Here is a 16,724-nt window from a genome sequence, read left to right on the forward strand (position 1 = left end):
CCACTCAAGTAACACTAGTTGATTAAACAAATAAATGAAATTCCAGCTGCGCATTATATGCTTAATGTTTTATTTCTAATATTTACTGGTTTAAAATCGGTATATAACAATGGGTTTTTATCATGGCTCTTGCATACATGTGCAGCAGTACAATTCTCTGGTAAACTGCTTCTCTCTTACACTCACTTGTTGCTATCTTACTACTGACAGAGAGAGAAAGAAAGAATTATTGGGAGAGTGATCTAGGATTGTAGGGAGTTGGGGATGAAAGTATGTACCAAATGAAGCTTATCATATGAAAGGGAAAATTATTTATTATTATTATTATTATTATTATTATTATTATTATTATTATTTAGTAATAACCTATAAGTCTATACTTTTATTTTTTTGTCTTTACCTATTTGGAATCAGGTAATACTAGGTTCATAAAGAAGTCTGGCAGCCTTTCTTCCTTTTTACATCAAAAATTACTTTTAAATAGCTTCAGTATCGTTTATTCTCTGAAGTTTTGATAGAATTCTGTGATGAATCAATGGGCTTTTTTTTTTTTGAGGAGTGTGCATTTCTTATTGCTTCACTGTTGATGCTGCTTAAGTATCTGTTTGTTTATTTCCTGTTGGTGTAATTTTGCTATGTGGTATGGATCAGGGTATCTGTCCATTTCGTTTACAGTTTCCAATGGAGTTGCCTAGAGGTCTTCAAGTCAGTAGGCAGCAGATGTGTTTGTACACTCATGCCTACTGGTTAGGCTGTGCAGTTAGCCGGGGGTACTTCTTAAGTTATGGTGACAAAAAGTCCAGTGTGTGTGTGTGTGTGTGTGTGTGTGTGTGTGTGTGTGTGTGTGTTAGGGGAGATGCAGACTAAATCTCCTTTAAGGGTCAATCTCATCCCAGTCAGAATTACCATTCCCAGGATAAATACCAAATTCTGACAATTCTGACATGAACATTAGGAAAGGGACACTATCATACACTGCTTGTGGGAATGTCAAGGAGGGCAGCCACTTTGGAAAACAGTCTAGGTTTTTCTCAAGAAAGAAAGAAAAAGAAAGAGAGAAATATAAACAGCATATATACTACACTGTGTTTAGTCATTTACCCCCAGATGATTGTTACCTGCAATTCTTGGTGTACACCAGTGCCCCTCTGCATAAGCTGAGGAAAACAGACTCCAGAGTGACTCGTTTCTTTAGAGAGTCTAGCTAAAAATAGAGATTTGTCAAAATTATAACGAGGACCAGGTTCCTTTGGTGGGTTCTAAGGTTCAAACTGGACTGTCATGATTGTGAACAGGTGAGAAGGCATCTCAGCTCTGCAAAGGGATGTGAGCTCATAAAATCAAACTCAGGGCTAGAGGGTTGGCCCTTAAAGCACGGGGTTCTGATCCTATGGGCACCTTTCAGATGAGAGGGCTGTTTGTTTCACATTGTCGGAAAATTGTTGTTTCTCTGTGTATACAAAACAAATATGTTTACACACACACACATACACATGTCACCAGGTAATTAATAGATTCTGCATATATGGATGGATTAAACATAGTAGTAATTAACTCCGTGTGAGCAGTGATGCATCCATATTGAGTCAAGGAATGAGATAAAAGCATTTTTTCCTTGGAGTCATTTCACTAAGGGCAAGTATAGATTTGAACTCTCTGCTTCATGCTTCCTGTGTCCTGTTAGGGACAGGCAGACACAGACAGAAGACACAGACAGACACAGGGACAGAGTCACAAGACAGCATTCAGGCAGCACATACTGAGAATCATGCAACAGACAGGACAGAAGACAGTGGAAACAGGGAACAGAGAAACTCTGGACTCTCTCTTGGTTAAATGACTCAGAGAGGAAGTGCTTTTATTTCCTTCCTGGACCCTGATGCATCACTGGAGACTTGGAATAAACCGCTGATGCATATAACCTGTGTGCATATACGTATACTTATCTCAAAACAGTTAATGAAAAAAAGAGGTCATCATTTGAGTAGCTGGAAGGTTTGGAGGGAGGCAGAGAAAGGGAGAAATGATTTAATTATAATCTCAAAAACTAAAAGTTTTTTTAAAAAAGAAATGATGAAGATGTTGTTGCCAGAAGTAAAGTTTCTGAAAACAGTTTAAGTCACAATTGAAAACTTAGTCCATTGTTTCATTTACAAGCTCTGTATATTTTAATTAGATCAAGACCTAATAATTATGAAGAAACTCTCTGCAAGCAGGCTTTATCCTAAAATGTTATGTTTGCATAGCAAAAATTAATTTAGAGATTGTTTTTGTTATTTAATAAAAGTATAGTCCAATAATTCAATCACTCTGTAGATGGAAAATACCAGGTTATCTGTTTTTCATAAGGCAGTAAAGAAGGCCTTAACTGTTGTTTATTTTATATGTATGAGTGTTTTGGCTACATAAATGTGGATGCACCACATGCTCAGAGTGCCTCAGAGAGCAGATCATTGAATCCCCTAGAACTGGGGTTACAGGCAGTTGTGAGCCTCCCTGTGGGTGCTGAGACCTTGGTCCTCTGTAAGAGCACTGAATGTTCTTTAGTGCTGAGCTATCTCTTCAGCGCTGATACCAGTTTCTTTATTACACACCCTGTAAACTAACAAAGTTACTATTGTCAGGAAAAATATTCTCTGTAATGTTTATTTAAAAAGGAAACTTTATTACAGAGGTCTGAGAAACTTATAAATCTATCACTGCATATATCACATCTTAAATAGAAATTATATACCTGTAATGAAAGCATCAGAATAAAACAAAAGTTTAGTCAAGAGACAGTGGCACACGCCTTTAATCCCAGCACTCAGGAAGCAGAGGCAGGTAGATGTCTGTGAGTTCGAGGCCAGCCTAGTCTACAAAGCTTCTTGTTTCGGGACAATGAGAGCTCCATAAAGAAATACCATCTCAAAAACACCAAAGGCTGCCTAGTGAAATTTTAAATGATGGCATGAATCGATGGCTTCACCTTCTCATGTTATGTCTTTATAGAATTTACATACCACAACAGAAAATCATGTCTGAATACAAAGTAGAGTGTTCTTAGTCACTGCACCCCTGATTATTGTGAATGTGAACCAACAAAGCCCAACAAATAGTGTACGAGCATTTGCAAAGCATGAACTAAATGACATATATCCATTTGATCAAAACAAATACTTTAAAAATACGGCACTCAGGCAAAGGAAGACATTAAAGCAGAACTAGAAAATTAAGCTGTTTTTGTGTTAGAAAAGAGTCTGAGCATCTCAAGAAAATGGCTAGGAAAAAAAAATTGTACTTCTGTGGAAACAAGCATAGCTGTACCAAGTCCGTCATGCAAGCACATCCAGCAAGGGTCCCATGAGGACTATGTTTATAAAGCAAAAGGGGCTGGTATTTGAATAGTCATCTCACAAACGCATAACAGTGGCATTATACCACAATGCAGTTTACCACTAGGACATATTTTTTGAGCACAAAAATGAAACCTCTTCTGAACATTTGAACTCAAGAACAATTGATCATCGAAAATTGGAATTTCTTTACAGTTTAAAAAATGGAATTCTGACCTATTTACTCATCAGACAGAAAATGCAATACATTTTATTTATATTTCTCATGCTTTTATTTACATTTAAAATGCCCAGCGAGTGCCAGAGATGTACATGGCTTCCATCCCAGCACTATCAAGATTGAGGCAAGTGGGTCTCGCCGAGACCACCTTAGTCTACATATTGAATCCCAGGCCACTTAAGGCTAATTAAACTTATTTTTTCCTTGTCTTAGAAAAAATATTGTCTGAGTGTGGAAACAATGACTCAGTGGCTAAAGTACTGGCTGCTCATTCAGAGGACCCAGGTTCTTTTCCCAGGATCCATATAGCAGGTTATAAACACCTTAACTCCAGTCCAGGGGATCTATTTCTCTCTTCTGGCTTCTGTGAGCACTGCATATAAGATGGACCACAGACTAACAGGGACAAAACACCCACACACAAAATAAAAACAAATACATCTTTTAAAGTGTCCAGTGGAACCATTTCTGTTGATGTAAGTCCTCCCTGTAATGACAGCTAGTAAGAGAGAGAGAGAGATGGTTCCCTTTACCTAGCTTTAGGAGATGACACCTGAGATCAGCATGATGTAGCCATGGTTTTAAAGTGACTAACCTAACCTAACCTAACCTAGCCCGCTGCACACCAGTTTTTAGTGTTACTCATGGTTTGTTCTGCAGTCCTGGGGGTCAACCCCAGTTCCATACATGCTTGGCAAGTGTCTTATAACCCAGCTACATCACTAGTCCTGCTAGCTACCCTTGAAGCCTTTGTCTGGGTCCTGCGATCTACAGTGAAAGCACCAGGCTCACTGGAATCCAGAGGGACCGGAGAACACACAGAGAACGCAGAGCATCCTTCTCTGTACAATCGCTACAGAGTAGAGATTTGGAAAGCCTCCAGTAGGAAGGAATGGAGCACAGATTTGAAGAGACAAATTCCTGTTCTGCGAGAAGGGAGGGGGGATGGGAGTGGGGAGCTGGGAGTGATGTCTCAGTGGTTAAGAGAATTTATTGTTCTTCCAAAAAACTTGGGTTCAGTTCCAGGCACCCTCATATGAGGAGAACTGCTACTTAGTATCGGCCTGAAAGGGTTAACTAAGGATTTTGGGGAAGAGCTCAGGGGCTGCCCCTCCTGGAAGGGTTGGGTGGCTCTGGCTCTGCTCCCAGAAGTCTTGGCAGTAGCTCCTTGTGAACTTCTTGATAAAGTGAAACAGTTGTTGGTTCAAGGTGAGGGAAGGCTTATAGTTATCTTCTTTCTTGTTCGTGAAATTGTCTCCCTTGACTGATTCCCAGAATGTGTTTAGTCTAATAGGTGTGAGAACCATGTTTGTTATTGGTAATATTAATGAATAACTAATGTACGCACCAAGCCAGAATATGCTATTCTAAAATAGTATAAAAGCTGTACTTAAGAAATAAACCATTGCTATTTGCCACCGGAGCAATAGTCCGCCCGTTTCTTAAGGCTACTTGCCACCAGAGCAGTAGTCCGCCTGTACTCAAGACGTTCGCGGAGCTGGTCTCCGTCACTCATACTGGTTCACAGATTCTGGTAACCCCAGTTTCCTGGATCCAGGGCCCTCTTGTGGCCTCCAGGTACACCATGTATGCGTGTCATGCGCAAACACATATAAAGAAAAAACACCCATGAGTTGGTTCAATAAAAAAGGGAATGGGGAGAATGATTGTGGCGGGTGTAAGAACAGAAAGCACAAGGAACTTGAGCCATTTAAACCTATTTATTCCCATCCCCCTACCCCTCTCTCCCAGTCTGGTCTCCCATTCCTTAAAAACACCAGACATCCAGGGCTGAGGAGATGGCTCCAAGGTTACAAGCCTCAAGGAGATCTGGAATAAGGATCCAACACTCCATGCAGGCACAGCAGCCTGCCTGTAACTCAGAGAAAGAGGATCCCAAAGCAATGTGAATTGCAAGACTCTCTGCTTCTGCAAGCTCTGGTTTCATGTAAAGGCTCTGTGCTGGCTTAAATGAGAATGGTGCTGTGTAGGCTCATATATTTGAGTGTTTGGTTCCCCGGGGGGGAAGAACTGTCTTAGAAGGATTAGGAAGTGTGGGTTATTGGAGAAGATGTGTCACAGAGGATGGGCTTTCGGATTTCAGAGGCTCACACTATTCCTAGTTTTCGCTGTTCTGTCTTGTGCCTATGGAGAAAATGTTAGCTATCAGGTACAGTTACATTTCCATCCTTGCTTGCCTGCTGCCATGCTCTCTAACATGACTCTAAAACCATGGAACCATGAGCCCCCGATTTAAACGCTTTCTCTTAGAGTTGCCTTTGACAAGGTGCCTTGTCATGGCAATAAAAAATAACTAAGACAGAGCCTCTGTCAATGAATGTATAATAAGGAACAATGTTGGACTTCTACTCACACAAGAATACATGTGCACACACACCCAATAAAATATATGCACATACACAGGTGAAACTATGTACACACATGAATGCACAGAAAAATACCCAGAAACACAAGTTGGCTTTCCACATTCTGGTTCCTATTATCAGTGGGCACATGGCTGTTTATGCTGGGTAGTAGATACCAGTTGTGAGGGAGAGGATGCAGAATAAAAAAAAAAAACTTGGCAGAAGCCACACCTACCTCTCCATATTTGGCTTTATGGTCTTAATCAAGTGTGAACCCTGGAGCAGTGTGCACCGCTTCTGACCACACCCTGTCCTTGCATTGTGAAGCCAAGGCAGGCAGTGTGATCTCATAGATATTCTGGTGTACCTTTGCTCCTCCTGGTCCTGGCTGGGCCTCTTCTTCCTGCACCCTGATAAAGTTATCAACTTCATTAATTAGCCTCACCAAAGGCACTTGCAAAGATGGAGGTAAATGGCCCTAAGTGCTGGGAGCCCCACAGGTCCTTTGATCTGAACTCCTCTCACCCAACCTCAGTAAACAAGAATTTGCTACAAGAACCCTGTGGCCTGGTTGGTAACAAGACACCATCAAAGATGTGCGGCGTTGTCATCGACATGGGTACTGGCACATGTAAGATAGGCTTTGCTGGACAGACTCAACCCACCTACATTGTGGCCAACGTTGTGGGCTGCCAGTCCAAGAAACAAACCACCATGGGGCAGTCCAAAGTGCAAACGTTCATTGGTGAAGCAGCCCACGCTTGCCCAGAGTTAACCCTGACGGAACCGGTTCGTAATGGGATTGTGGTGGACTGGGAAGCTGCTGATCTCCTCTGTCGCCACATCCTGGAAAATGACCTCCAAGTGGCCACCCAGGACCATCCTCTGCTGTTCACCGATCCACCCTTCAACCCTGCCTGCAACCGTGAGAAGCTGGTGGAAGTGGCTTTCGAGTCGCTACACTCCCCTGCCATGTATGTTGCCTCCCAATCCGTGCTGTCAGTCTATGCTAATGGTTGCGTTAATGGGCTGGTGGTAGACACTGGCCACGGGGTCAGCTACACAGTTCCAGTCTTTCAAGGCTACAATCTACCCAATGGCATCCAGCGCCTGGACCTAGCTGGCCACTACTTAACTACCTTCTTGGCAGAGAAAATCTTGAGAACTAGCTTCCCGCTTAAGAAGGAAGACACGGACATGGTGGAGAGCATCAAGCACCAATTCTGCTATGTGGCCTCAGATTTCCAGAAGCAGCAAGGGCGCCCTGATGCCAAATTCCAGAGATGCCTGAAGCTGCCAGATGGACAGATGATCACAGTGGGGAAGGAGCTCTTCCAGTGTCCTGAGCTATTATTCCATCCCCCAGAGACCTCGGGACCTTCACCCTTGGGCCTCCCCAGCATGGTGGAACAGAGCCTCTGTTCTGTGCCTCAGGAATTGCAGGCTGACATGGAACAAAATGTGCTGTTGTGCGGAGGCTCCTCTCTGTTCCCTGGATTTGAAAGTCGTTTCAAGGCTGAGCTGCAGCGCTGTCTTCGTCCGGAGGCCCACGTGGTTGTGGCTGCCCAGCCCAATAGGAACCTCTCGGTGTGGATTGGGGGGTCTATTCTGGCCTCGTTGTGTGCTTTCCAGTCTCGCTGGATCCTGCGTGAGCAGTATGACGAACAAGGTCCCGACATAGTGCACCGCAAGTGCTCTTGATTCAACACAGGGTGGGGAGGTGTGTGGGAATAAAGTTTCTGTAGGGAGCCAGTTGTGTCTTAACAAATGCTCCACTCTCCTCCATCCCACCCAGGAACCGCATACACAAACTCACTTGCAGACCAAGGCCACTGGGACTCGAACCTCACACCTTCTTCTATGAAATCTGACCTAAAGCACCTCTCATAATCCACTCTCTAGACACCCTAATTCTCACTTGTTCCTCACAAGAATCCCTAACACAGTACCTTTCTCTACTGTCATCAACCCACTCTCCTGGGATCATTCCCTCACTTGCCCACTCAAGGCATCCTCAAGTTTGCAGAGATACACACCTGCAGACTGTAGCATTTGTTACTAATTTTCTCTCCCTTCCTTCCTTCTTTCCTTCTACTTTGCCATTCTCCCATGATTCTCTCATCTAGAGTCCCAATAGGATGTCCTCCTCTCTGTCCCAGTTTCCTGGTAAGTGAAGGCTTTCGTGGGACATGCCCCTTGGGCTAATATGCAGATATAAGTGAGTATATACTATTTGAGTCTTTCTGCTTTTGAGTTAACTCACTCATTATGATCATTTCTAGCTCAATCTATTTGTCCACAAATTTCAGGAATTCCTTGTTTTTAATAGCTGAGTAGTATTCCATAGTGTATATGTACCACAGTTTCTTTATCCATTCTTCTATTGAGGGACACTTAGGCTGTTTCCATGTTCTGGCTATTATGAATAAGGCTGCTATGAACATGGTTGAGCAAATTTTCTTGCTGTGTGCTGGAGCATCTTCTGGGTATATTCCAAGGAGTGGAATAGCTGGGTCTTGAGGAAGCCCTATTCCCAGTTTTCTGAGATAGCACCAGATAGATTTCCAAAGTGGCTGTACTAGTTTGCATTCCCACCAGCAATGAAGGAGTGTTCCTCTCTCCCCACATCCTCACCAGCATGTGGTGTCGCTTGAATTTTTGATCTTAGCCAATCTCATGGGTGTAAGATGGAATCTCAGAGTTGTTTTGATTTGCATTTCCCTGATGATTAAGGAGGTTGAGCATTTCTTGAAGTGTTTCTCAGCCATTTGATACTTCGTGTCTCTAGTTTTATGTTGAGGTCTTTAATCCATTTGGATTTGTGTTTTGTGCAAGGTGACAAATATGGGTCCAGTTGCATTTTTTTACACACAGACATCCAGTTTGACCAGCACCATTTGTTGAAGATGCTATCCTTTTTCCATTGAATGGATTTGGCTTCCTTGTCAAAAATCAAGTGACCATATGTGTGTGGATTCATATCTGGGTCTTCAATTCGATTCCACTGATCAACCAGCCTGTTGCTGTGCCAGTACCATGCTGTTTTAATTACTATTGCTTTATAGTACAGTTTGAGATCAGGTATGGAGATTCCTCCAGAGCACCGTTTATTGTACAAGATTGTTTTCGCTATTCTGGGTTTTTTGTTTTTCCATATGAAGTTCAGAATTGAACTTTCAATGTCTTTAAAAAATTGTGTATGTATTTTGATAGGGATTGCATTGAATCTGTAGATTGCTTTTGTTAGGATGGCCATTTTTACTATGTTAATTCTCCTGATCCATGAGCAAGGGAAATCATTCCATCTTCTCTTATCATCTTCAATCTCTTTCTTCATAGTTTTGAAATTTTTTTCAAACAAGTCCTTCACTTGCTTAGTTAGAGTAACTCCTAAATATTTTATATTGCTTGTGGCTAATGTGAAGGGTGTGGCTTTCCTAATTTCTTCCTCTGCAAGCTTGTCATTAATTTCATGAAATTTTAATTGACAGCTTTTAGTTTTATTTCCTTAACTACTGGAGTCCTGCTGAGCAAGTCTTCTCCCATGCCTATATTAAACATATTTCCTTTATTAATTTTTAATTTGTTGCCTGCATATTTTGTGTCCATTACATACATACCTGATACCCATGAAGTTCAGAAGAGAGCATAAACTCCCCTTGTTATTGAATTTATAGATAGTTGCAAGCCCCCATGTGCGTGCTGGAATCTGTTCCCAGAGCTTCAGCAAGAGCAACAATTGCTCTCAATCCAAGCTTTCCTTTCGCAGGTTAAGGTTGTCAGCTCTTCAGTGAAGGTCTTTTGTTGCCTTTGGTGGTCAGGATTAATAAGAATCTAATTTAATTCTTGTACATGCCTCTATTTAGTATTATTGCTAGATTTATTTTATGTGTATGAGTATTTTGCTTGCATAAATGTATGTACACCGTGACAGTCCCTGTGCCCACAAAAGATAGAAGAGGGAGTCAAACCCCATGGAATTGGAGTTATGAGCCACTATGTGAGTGATGAAAATTAATCTAGGATCTTCTTAACAAATGCTCTTTATATTTGAGGGTGATTCTAGCTCTCACCCCTTCTTTGGGACAAGGATTCACTGCCTAGCCCTGGATGAAATGGAACTCCCTTTATAGACAAGGATGGTCTCAAATTCACAGAGATCCATGTTCATCTGCCTCCTGAGTGCTGGAACTAAATGTCCATGCCACCACAACTGATTCTGTTATTTAGTTTTAATCTTTTGTTAGACAGGCTGTCATAGAGATAGGTGGCATTTACAGTGAAACACCATCTATCAGCTGTGAACTGATCCAAGGTACACATGAACTCACAACAGCTTTTGAATGCATGCACAAGACTTGTACAAGATAAAACTATAATGAGATTAGAAGAAAAAAATCTTACCCCAGAATAGAATGAGAGTTTACATATAAAACTAGGGTTATTTCCAGCTACTATTATGTTCAAAGTATTAGACACAGGGTGGCTTCCCATCACTACTGTCTTCTTAGAAAAGCATGGACAGAGAAGGAAATCCATGGTGTAGATGAAGAAATGGATCACCACAGGATATTGATTTGTTGGAAGTAAGGGTCAGGGAAGGAAACCATGTTTTATAACTCAAATAACAGTTTGTCATGGTTAATGATGGATTGGATGTTAATAGATTCAGCAGAGCCAGGAAATCTCTGCATTTTGCTTGATTATTGGTTCTCCCCTCAGTGCTCAGCACAAGCCCAGGTTTAATATTCTGTATCTGTAGCATGGGTCAGACTGTTTATTATATATAGATGATGGCTGCCCTACAAATGAGGCTGTTTGGCCCTGATTTGAATTTCATATACAGAGTATACACATGAGTCCTGACTGTCATGGGTCCTTCCAGAACCCTAGCTCACTTCTTCCTATGGTCCTTCTGAAACACACCACTGATAGCATTTTTAATGGTAGTCACACAAGTAGCTTGTTGATAGTGGTGTTGGACCAAATATGTCCAACACAGCTTCCTGCCAGGAGCCTTAATATATGGGAATGTGTTTGGCATCATTACACCTGAGGCTGAGATGTGCTCAGACCTGAATTTTGCAGCTTGTGTTTATAGCTTGGACAGAAGACCTGAAATGCAGAGTAGTGAGGCAGAGAAAATCCAGACTTTTACAGGGGAGTAGATCCTCCTGGAAAGAAAGGAATTGGGGATAGAGGAGTGAGTGCTCCAGTGAGCAACAATAATTAAACAATGTCACAATAATTTTGTTATGCTAATAATAAATAATATTATTTATTATTAATAACATATAACAATAACAATTAATAAAAATAACATACTAAGTGCCAATATTTCACAGAGGGTGACTGGTGCTGCATGCCGTGGCTGCCAATATTATACAGGGAAGGTTTGCAAACTGGGCTGCTTTTGACCTGATTTAAGATGTGTCTCTGCTATTTGCAAGTCTTTCGTTTTTTTTACTTTTACACTACAACTAACTTTCTTTCCCTTCACTAGGAAACTTGTCTAGTTAGAGGGTGGCCTCTTAGTGTCTATGGCCCTTGCTACAAAGAGTTGTTGCTAGAGTCCCTCTCATATTTCCCTGAGAATGTAGCCTGGATTAGTTCTCCAGATTATCACAGAGATATCCCATCCCACAATTTATCTTCTCTTCAGTCATTTCATCCTCTCACACCCACTCTCCCAAGGTCTGGTCTCCACCTTTATATCTCTGTTTCCTCTTCTACCTTGTTCTCTTTCTTCAACCTCTACCTTTGTCTATTTTATTTCCCCTTCTAATGGAGATTTAAGCATCCTCATTTGGATTCTCCTTGTTACTTATCTTTTTTTGGTCTGTGCATTATACTATGTTTATCCAGTATACTCCACTTATAAGTGAGTATATATACTATGTATATCTTTCTGGGTCTGGGTTACCTCACTCAGGATGATCTTTTCTGGATCTATCCATTTTCTCGAAATTTTCATGATTTCTTTTTTTTTTAAATAGCTGAGTAATATCCTATTGTGTAATGTACCACACTTTCTTTATCTACTCTTCAGTTGAGGGACATCTAGGTTGTTTCCACGTTCTGGTTATTTATAAATAAAGCTGCTATGGTCATAGCTGATCAAATGCCCTTATATGGTAGAGCATCTTTTGGGTATAAACTCAGGAGTGGTATAGTTGGGTCTTTGTGCCATTTAGGTAGTAGGGTGACTGTGTCTTCAAAGAATGAGTTTTGAGTTTGGTAATTTCATTCTGTTTCTATTTTTTTTTTTTTGGAATAGTTTGAGGAGTATTGGTATTAGTTCTTCTTTGAATGTCTGGTAGAATTTTACACTAAAGCAATCTGGCTCTGGACTTTTTTTTTTTGGTTGGGAGATTTTGATGACAGCTTCTATTTCCTAGGAGGTCATAGGACTGTTTAAAGTGTTTGCCCAGTCTTGGTTTATCTTTGTCAAGTAAAATGTATTAAGAGAACCACACATTTCTTCTATATTTTCCAATTTTGTGAAATATAGGCTTTTGAAGTAAGACCTATTGATTGTTTTGGATTTCTGGTTTCTGTTTTAATGTCCCCTTTTACACTTCTGATTTTTATTAACTTGGAGACTCTCCATCTACCTTTTAGTTAATTTGGCAAAGGGTTTATATAGCTTCTTGATTTTCTCAAAGAATCATCTCTTGGTTTCATTGATTATTTTTATTGTTCTTTGGGTTTCTAATTTATTGATTTCAGCCCCGAGTGTGATAATTTCATGTCATCTATTCCTCTTTGGTGTGTTTGTTTCTTTTTGCTCTAGAGGTTTCATATATGCTGTTAAATTGCTAGTACAGAATAAATCCAATTTCTTCATGAAGGTGCTTACTGCTATGAACTTTCCTCTTAGCATGGCTTTCATTGTGTCCCACAAGTTTGGGTATGTTGTGCCTTCATTTTCATTGAATTCTCTAAATTTAATTTCTTTCTTTATTCCTCCCAAATCCAGTGGTCACTAAGTAGGGAATTGTTCATTTTCCATGAGTTTGTAGGCTTTCTGTTGTTTCTGTTGATATGTCTAGCTCTAATCCCTGGTGGTATCATAATATGAAAGTGGCATTTTAATCTTTTTGTATTTGTTGAGATTTGCTTTGTGACTGAGTGTAATCAGCCATGCTGAAGAAACAGCAAAACAGCTCTAGAACTCATGAAATATGACCCACTAGTGATCATACCCGATTTGGGTGTGTCTCTGTGAGGTGTAACCTCAATAACTATGTGTCCTGTGGACTTCATGCTGTTATGGAGCATAGCTCTGCTTTTTGACTTTGTTTTCCTCATAATCCTCCTAATATATGAATTGTGTGAGTACTATGACCCCTCACTGGCCAGTGTCATTGGCCTATGCAATTACAATGCTCGATCTCTTTCTGGCATTGCTGCTGGAGCAGATATTAATGAGTCAACCACAACCTTTGCAAATAACCTGCAGATGTAGATGGCTAACAATGATCATTACCCTTAGAATTTGGAAAAATAGATTGTCCAGCAAGGTTAGGTAAAGATGCTTTTGCTAGTAGCTCTTATATAGAAAGTCTTAGGGTAGTTTTTTTCACTTCTTTTCCTGTTATGTAACAAAATAAAAGTTCAAGTTCGTAGAAGACATTTGTGTCCCTTGTAAAAGCTCAGTAGTTGAATCTCATGCTGCTATGGCTGATGGCTTTTCATCCTAATGATCTAACTCCTACATGATGTCTTTGAGAAGGTAACCAACACATAGATGATGTCTACTAATATCCATGCACTCAAAGTAATTAAAGAAAGTTTAGTAAAATCTTCTCTACCCAGCACACAAATGGCAGCTACCAATCATTTTACTGGAAGATCTTTGGATTGGAATCTGTTTTCTAGTCACTGTGGTCACTGAAAGTGTAATATAAATCATTCTTATATAGGAAATGAAAATAAAATATGTATTTAAATAAGGAAATCTAATCCTTATAACCTGGAACCAGGTATATTTATGAAACAAACATACAAACAAAGAAACAAACAAGCAAGCAAACAAAAATGTTTGGTATTTCCTAGTGGAATGCTGTTGTTTTAGAACCATGTTTTCCTTCAATAGAAATATGACAACTGAGGAGAGTATTGATCATCATAGTCATCTAAAATTCAAACACTCTAAAAAATATCATTTTAATAATATTTTATTCTCTCGTCAATTGTTCAACTTTGTCTCTCATAGCAGATTTAACATAGAAAGTTATTATGTGATATTCATAAAGAGAACCCCAGTCATCTCTTCTCAAATGTAATTTTCTATGTGTAGGTTCTTCTAAGTCTGACATCTTAACTGTACATAAAAAAGCAGAATCCTAATGCAGAGTTTAAAAATATTCTCCTGTAGTTTTTAAAATATTATGCATCATTATTTATATTTCAGTGTGGGTATGCATGTGTGTGTTTGTGTCTTGTTTTGTGTACCTGTGAGTTCAGGTAACCATGTAACCCAGAAAACAACATCTTATGCTTTGGAATATTGTTACATGGGGTTGTTGATATCATCTTTTCCAGGGCTGAGTATTAAATCAGGTCTTATTAAAGAGCAGGGTATGATATTAACTGCTGAGACATCAATCCACCTTCTTTAGTAGTCTTTTTGTATACTGAGCCATCACTATGTAAGTTCAAGTTTTCTACGTCCTTGGATAATATCAGGATTCCCTTGCCTTCCCCCCTGCAAGGAGGACCATTGTTTTAACTTCAAGTGAAAACCTGAGTTCATTCTCCCACAAACATCCTCGAAATTTTAACCACCATTCAGCAGGCATCAAAGTCATTCACCGAGATATTAAAAGAAGAACTTTGATTTTATTTTGAATGTTTTTTATTTAGAGAATAAAAGAACATTTGCACTCTGCACGATGCTCCAATAGTGATAAATTGTGATATATAAGTGGATGGGTGCTGTATTATATCAACGATATAGACAATTGTAGTATCCATGATATTTCTATAAAACATCATTAGAGAAGACTGTGAGAATCATTGTAAAAACAAATAGATCTTGTACTATAACCCAATATTTGTTGGTTATGCACCAACTTTATATTTGTTGGTTAAAATTAATTGACCCGTCAGAATACCTGGCACATATCATGATCCAGGCCATGAGAGAGAGAGCCAACCTCCAACACTATTAATGATACTCTGCTCTGTTGCAGACAGGAGCCTAGATGAGTTGTTCTCTGAAAGACTTCACCCAGCAGTGACTCAAAAACGATTGCTGAGACTCACTGCCAAACATTGAGTTATACATAAAGAGTCTTGTAGAACAGTGGAGTGAAAAAGAAAAGAACCTTCAGGTAACAGGAGCTCCAATAGAAGATCAGCAGAGACAGCTAACCAGAGCCCAGAGGGGTTTGTGAGACTGAAGCAACAACCAAGTACCATGTATGAACTGGATCTAGGGTTCCTACATAGAAGTATATGATGGGCAAATCAGATTCCATGTAGGTCTTCAAGTTAGAGGCCTGGAGGCTGTCCCTGACATGAACACTTTTGCCAGACATTTGATCACTTCCTCTTGATATGACTGCCTTTGTAGGCCATAGATGAGAAGGACATGACCAGTCCTGATGCAACTTGGTGAGCTAGGGTGGATGGGAAGAGGAATAGAGGAGAAGTGATGGGAGAGAGGGAGGAAGGGTGGGACTGGAAGAAGAGAAGGGATCGGTTCTATAGCCAGGATGTAATGTGAATAAATAAATCATTTTCAAAAAAGTTTTATGATATATGATTTTAGGAATATGATTTCACCCTGATCTTTGGTAGAGAAATTGTGTGTGGTCTGAATACAATTGTGTAACACTTGGGAACAAAGATGCACCCCAGCATCCCAGCACTGGAAGACAAGATGGAAAAAATCTCCACAGCCACCATGACCTTGCCCTTGGTGCTATGGTAGACAGGGAGGAAAGTGATCCAAACAGCGCAAAACACCAGCATGCTGAATGTCAAGAACTTGGCTTCATTGAATGTGTCAGGCAAGTTCCTGGCCAAGAAAGCCACAGTGAAGCTTCCCAGGGCCAGGAAGCCTAGGTATCCTAGGACACAGTAAAATGCTATAACTGAACCTTTGTGGCAGACAATAATAATCTGGCCATGCTCAGAGTGTGCATCAACATCAACAGAGGGAGGAGAAGCTCCTAGCCAGATTGAACAGAGAATAATTTGGATGAGTGTACAGAGAGGAATGATGTAGTTAAGAGTTCCTGAAACCAGAATGTACCTCATCCTTCTTGCAGGAGCTGTGACTTTGAAAGCCAGAAGCACTGTGATTGTTTTTGCCAACACAGTGGAAATAGCCACAGTGAAAACAATTCCAAATGTGACTTGCTGCAGGATGCAGGAGCCTGAGTTTGGACGGCCAATGAAGAGCAAGGAGCAGAGGAAACAGAACATGAGTGACACGAGTAAGATGTAGCTGAGAGCACGGTTATTGGCCTTCACAATGGTTGTGTCATTGTGCTTCAAAAATACCCCAAGAACCAGAGCTGTGAAGGCAGAGAAGCACAAGGCCATTAAAGCCAGAATCATCCCCAAGGGGTCTTCATAGCTCAGAAAGACCACAGCTTTGTGAATGCAGTGATTCTGCTCTGTGTTGGCATACTGGTCCTCTGGACACTTCACACATTGATCCATGTCTGATTGAAAAAAGGACAGATTTGTTAGTACAGCTTTAGGATTTTATTGATAAGACATTTCAATGCTTCTGTTGGAGAATCTTTGAAATACTTGCATTTGCTTGTTCATAGCATAATTGAAGGA

General features: G+C 40.4%; 2 protein-coding genes across 2 annotated transcripts in view; one reads left to right on the forward strand and one right to left on the reverse strand.

The window, feature by feature from the left end:
* Positions 1 to 6,302: 6,302 nt before the first annotated feature.
* On the forward strand, positions 6,303 to 8,007 carry LOC311591726 (actin-like protein 9). The gene has a single exon (XM_084771648.1). The coding sequence runs from the start codon at positions 6,384 to 6,386 to the stop codon at positions 7,620 to 7,622; it is 1,239 nt and encodes a 412-aa protein (XP_084627774.1). The 5' UTR covers positions 6,303 to 6,383; the 3' UTR covers positions 7,623 to 8,007.
* Positions 8,008 to 15,695: 7,688 nt separating this feature from the next.
* LOC311590869 (vomeronasal type-2 receptor 1-like) overlaps positions 15,696 to 16,724 on the reverse strand; it is a gene marked incomplete at both ends in the record, with an annotated part of 42,417 nt that continues 41,388 nt past the window's right edge. The window contains one exon of the mRNA XM_084770162.1: positions 15,696 to 16,600. Coding sequence (XP_084626288.1) covers positions 15,696 to 16,600 — 905 coding nt within the window. The remainder of the gene's footprint in view (positions 16,601 to 16,724) is intronic.

The sequence above is a fragment of the Acomys minous genome (genome assembly GCF_964271855.1).
Source record: "Acomys minous genome assembly, chromosome: 20".
NCBI lineage: Eukaryota > Metazoa > Chordata > Mammalia > Rodentia > Muridae > Acomys > Acomys minous.

Excerpts from the sequence above, each read along its gene's own strand:
- LOC311591726 (XM_084771648.1), top strand. The coding sequence starts at position 6,384 with ATGGAGGTAAATGGCCCTAAGTGCTGGGAGCCCCACAGGTCCTTTGAT.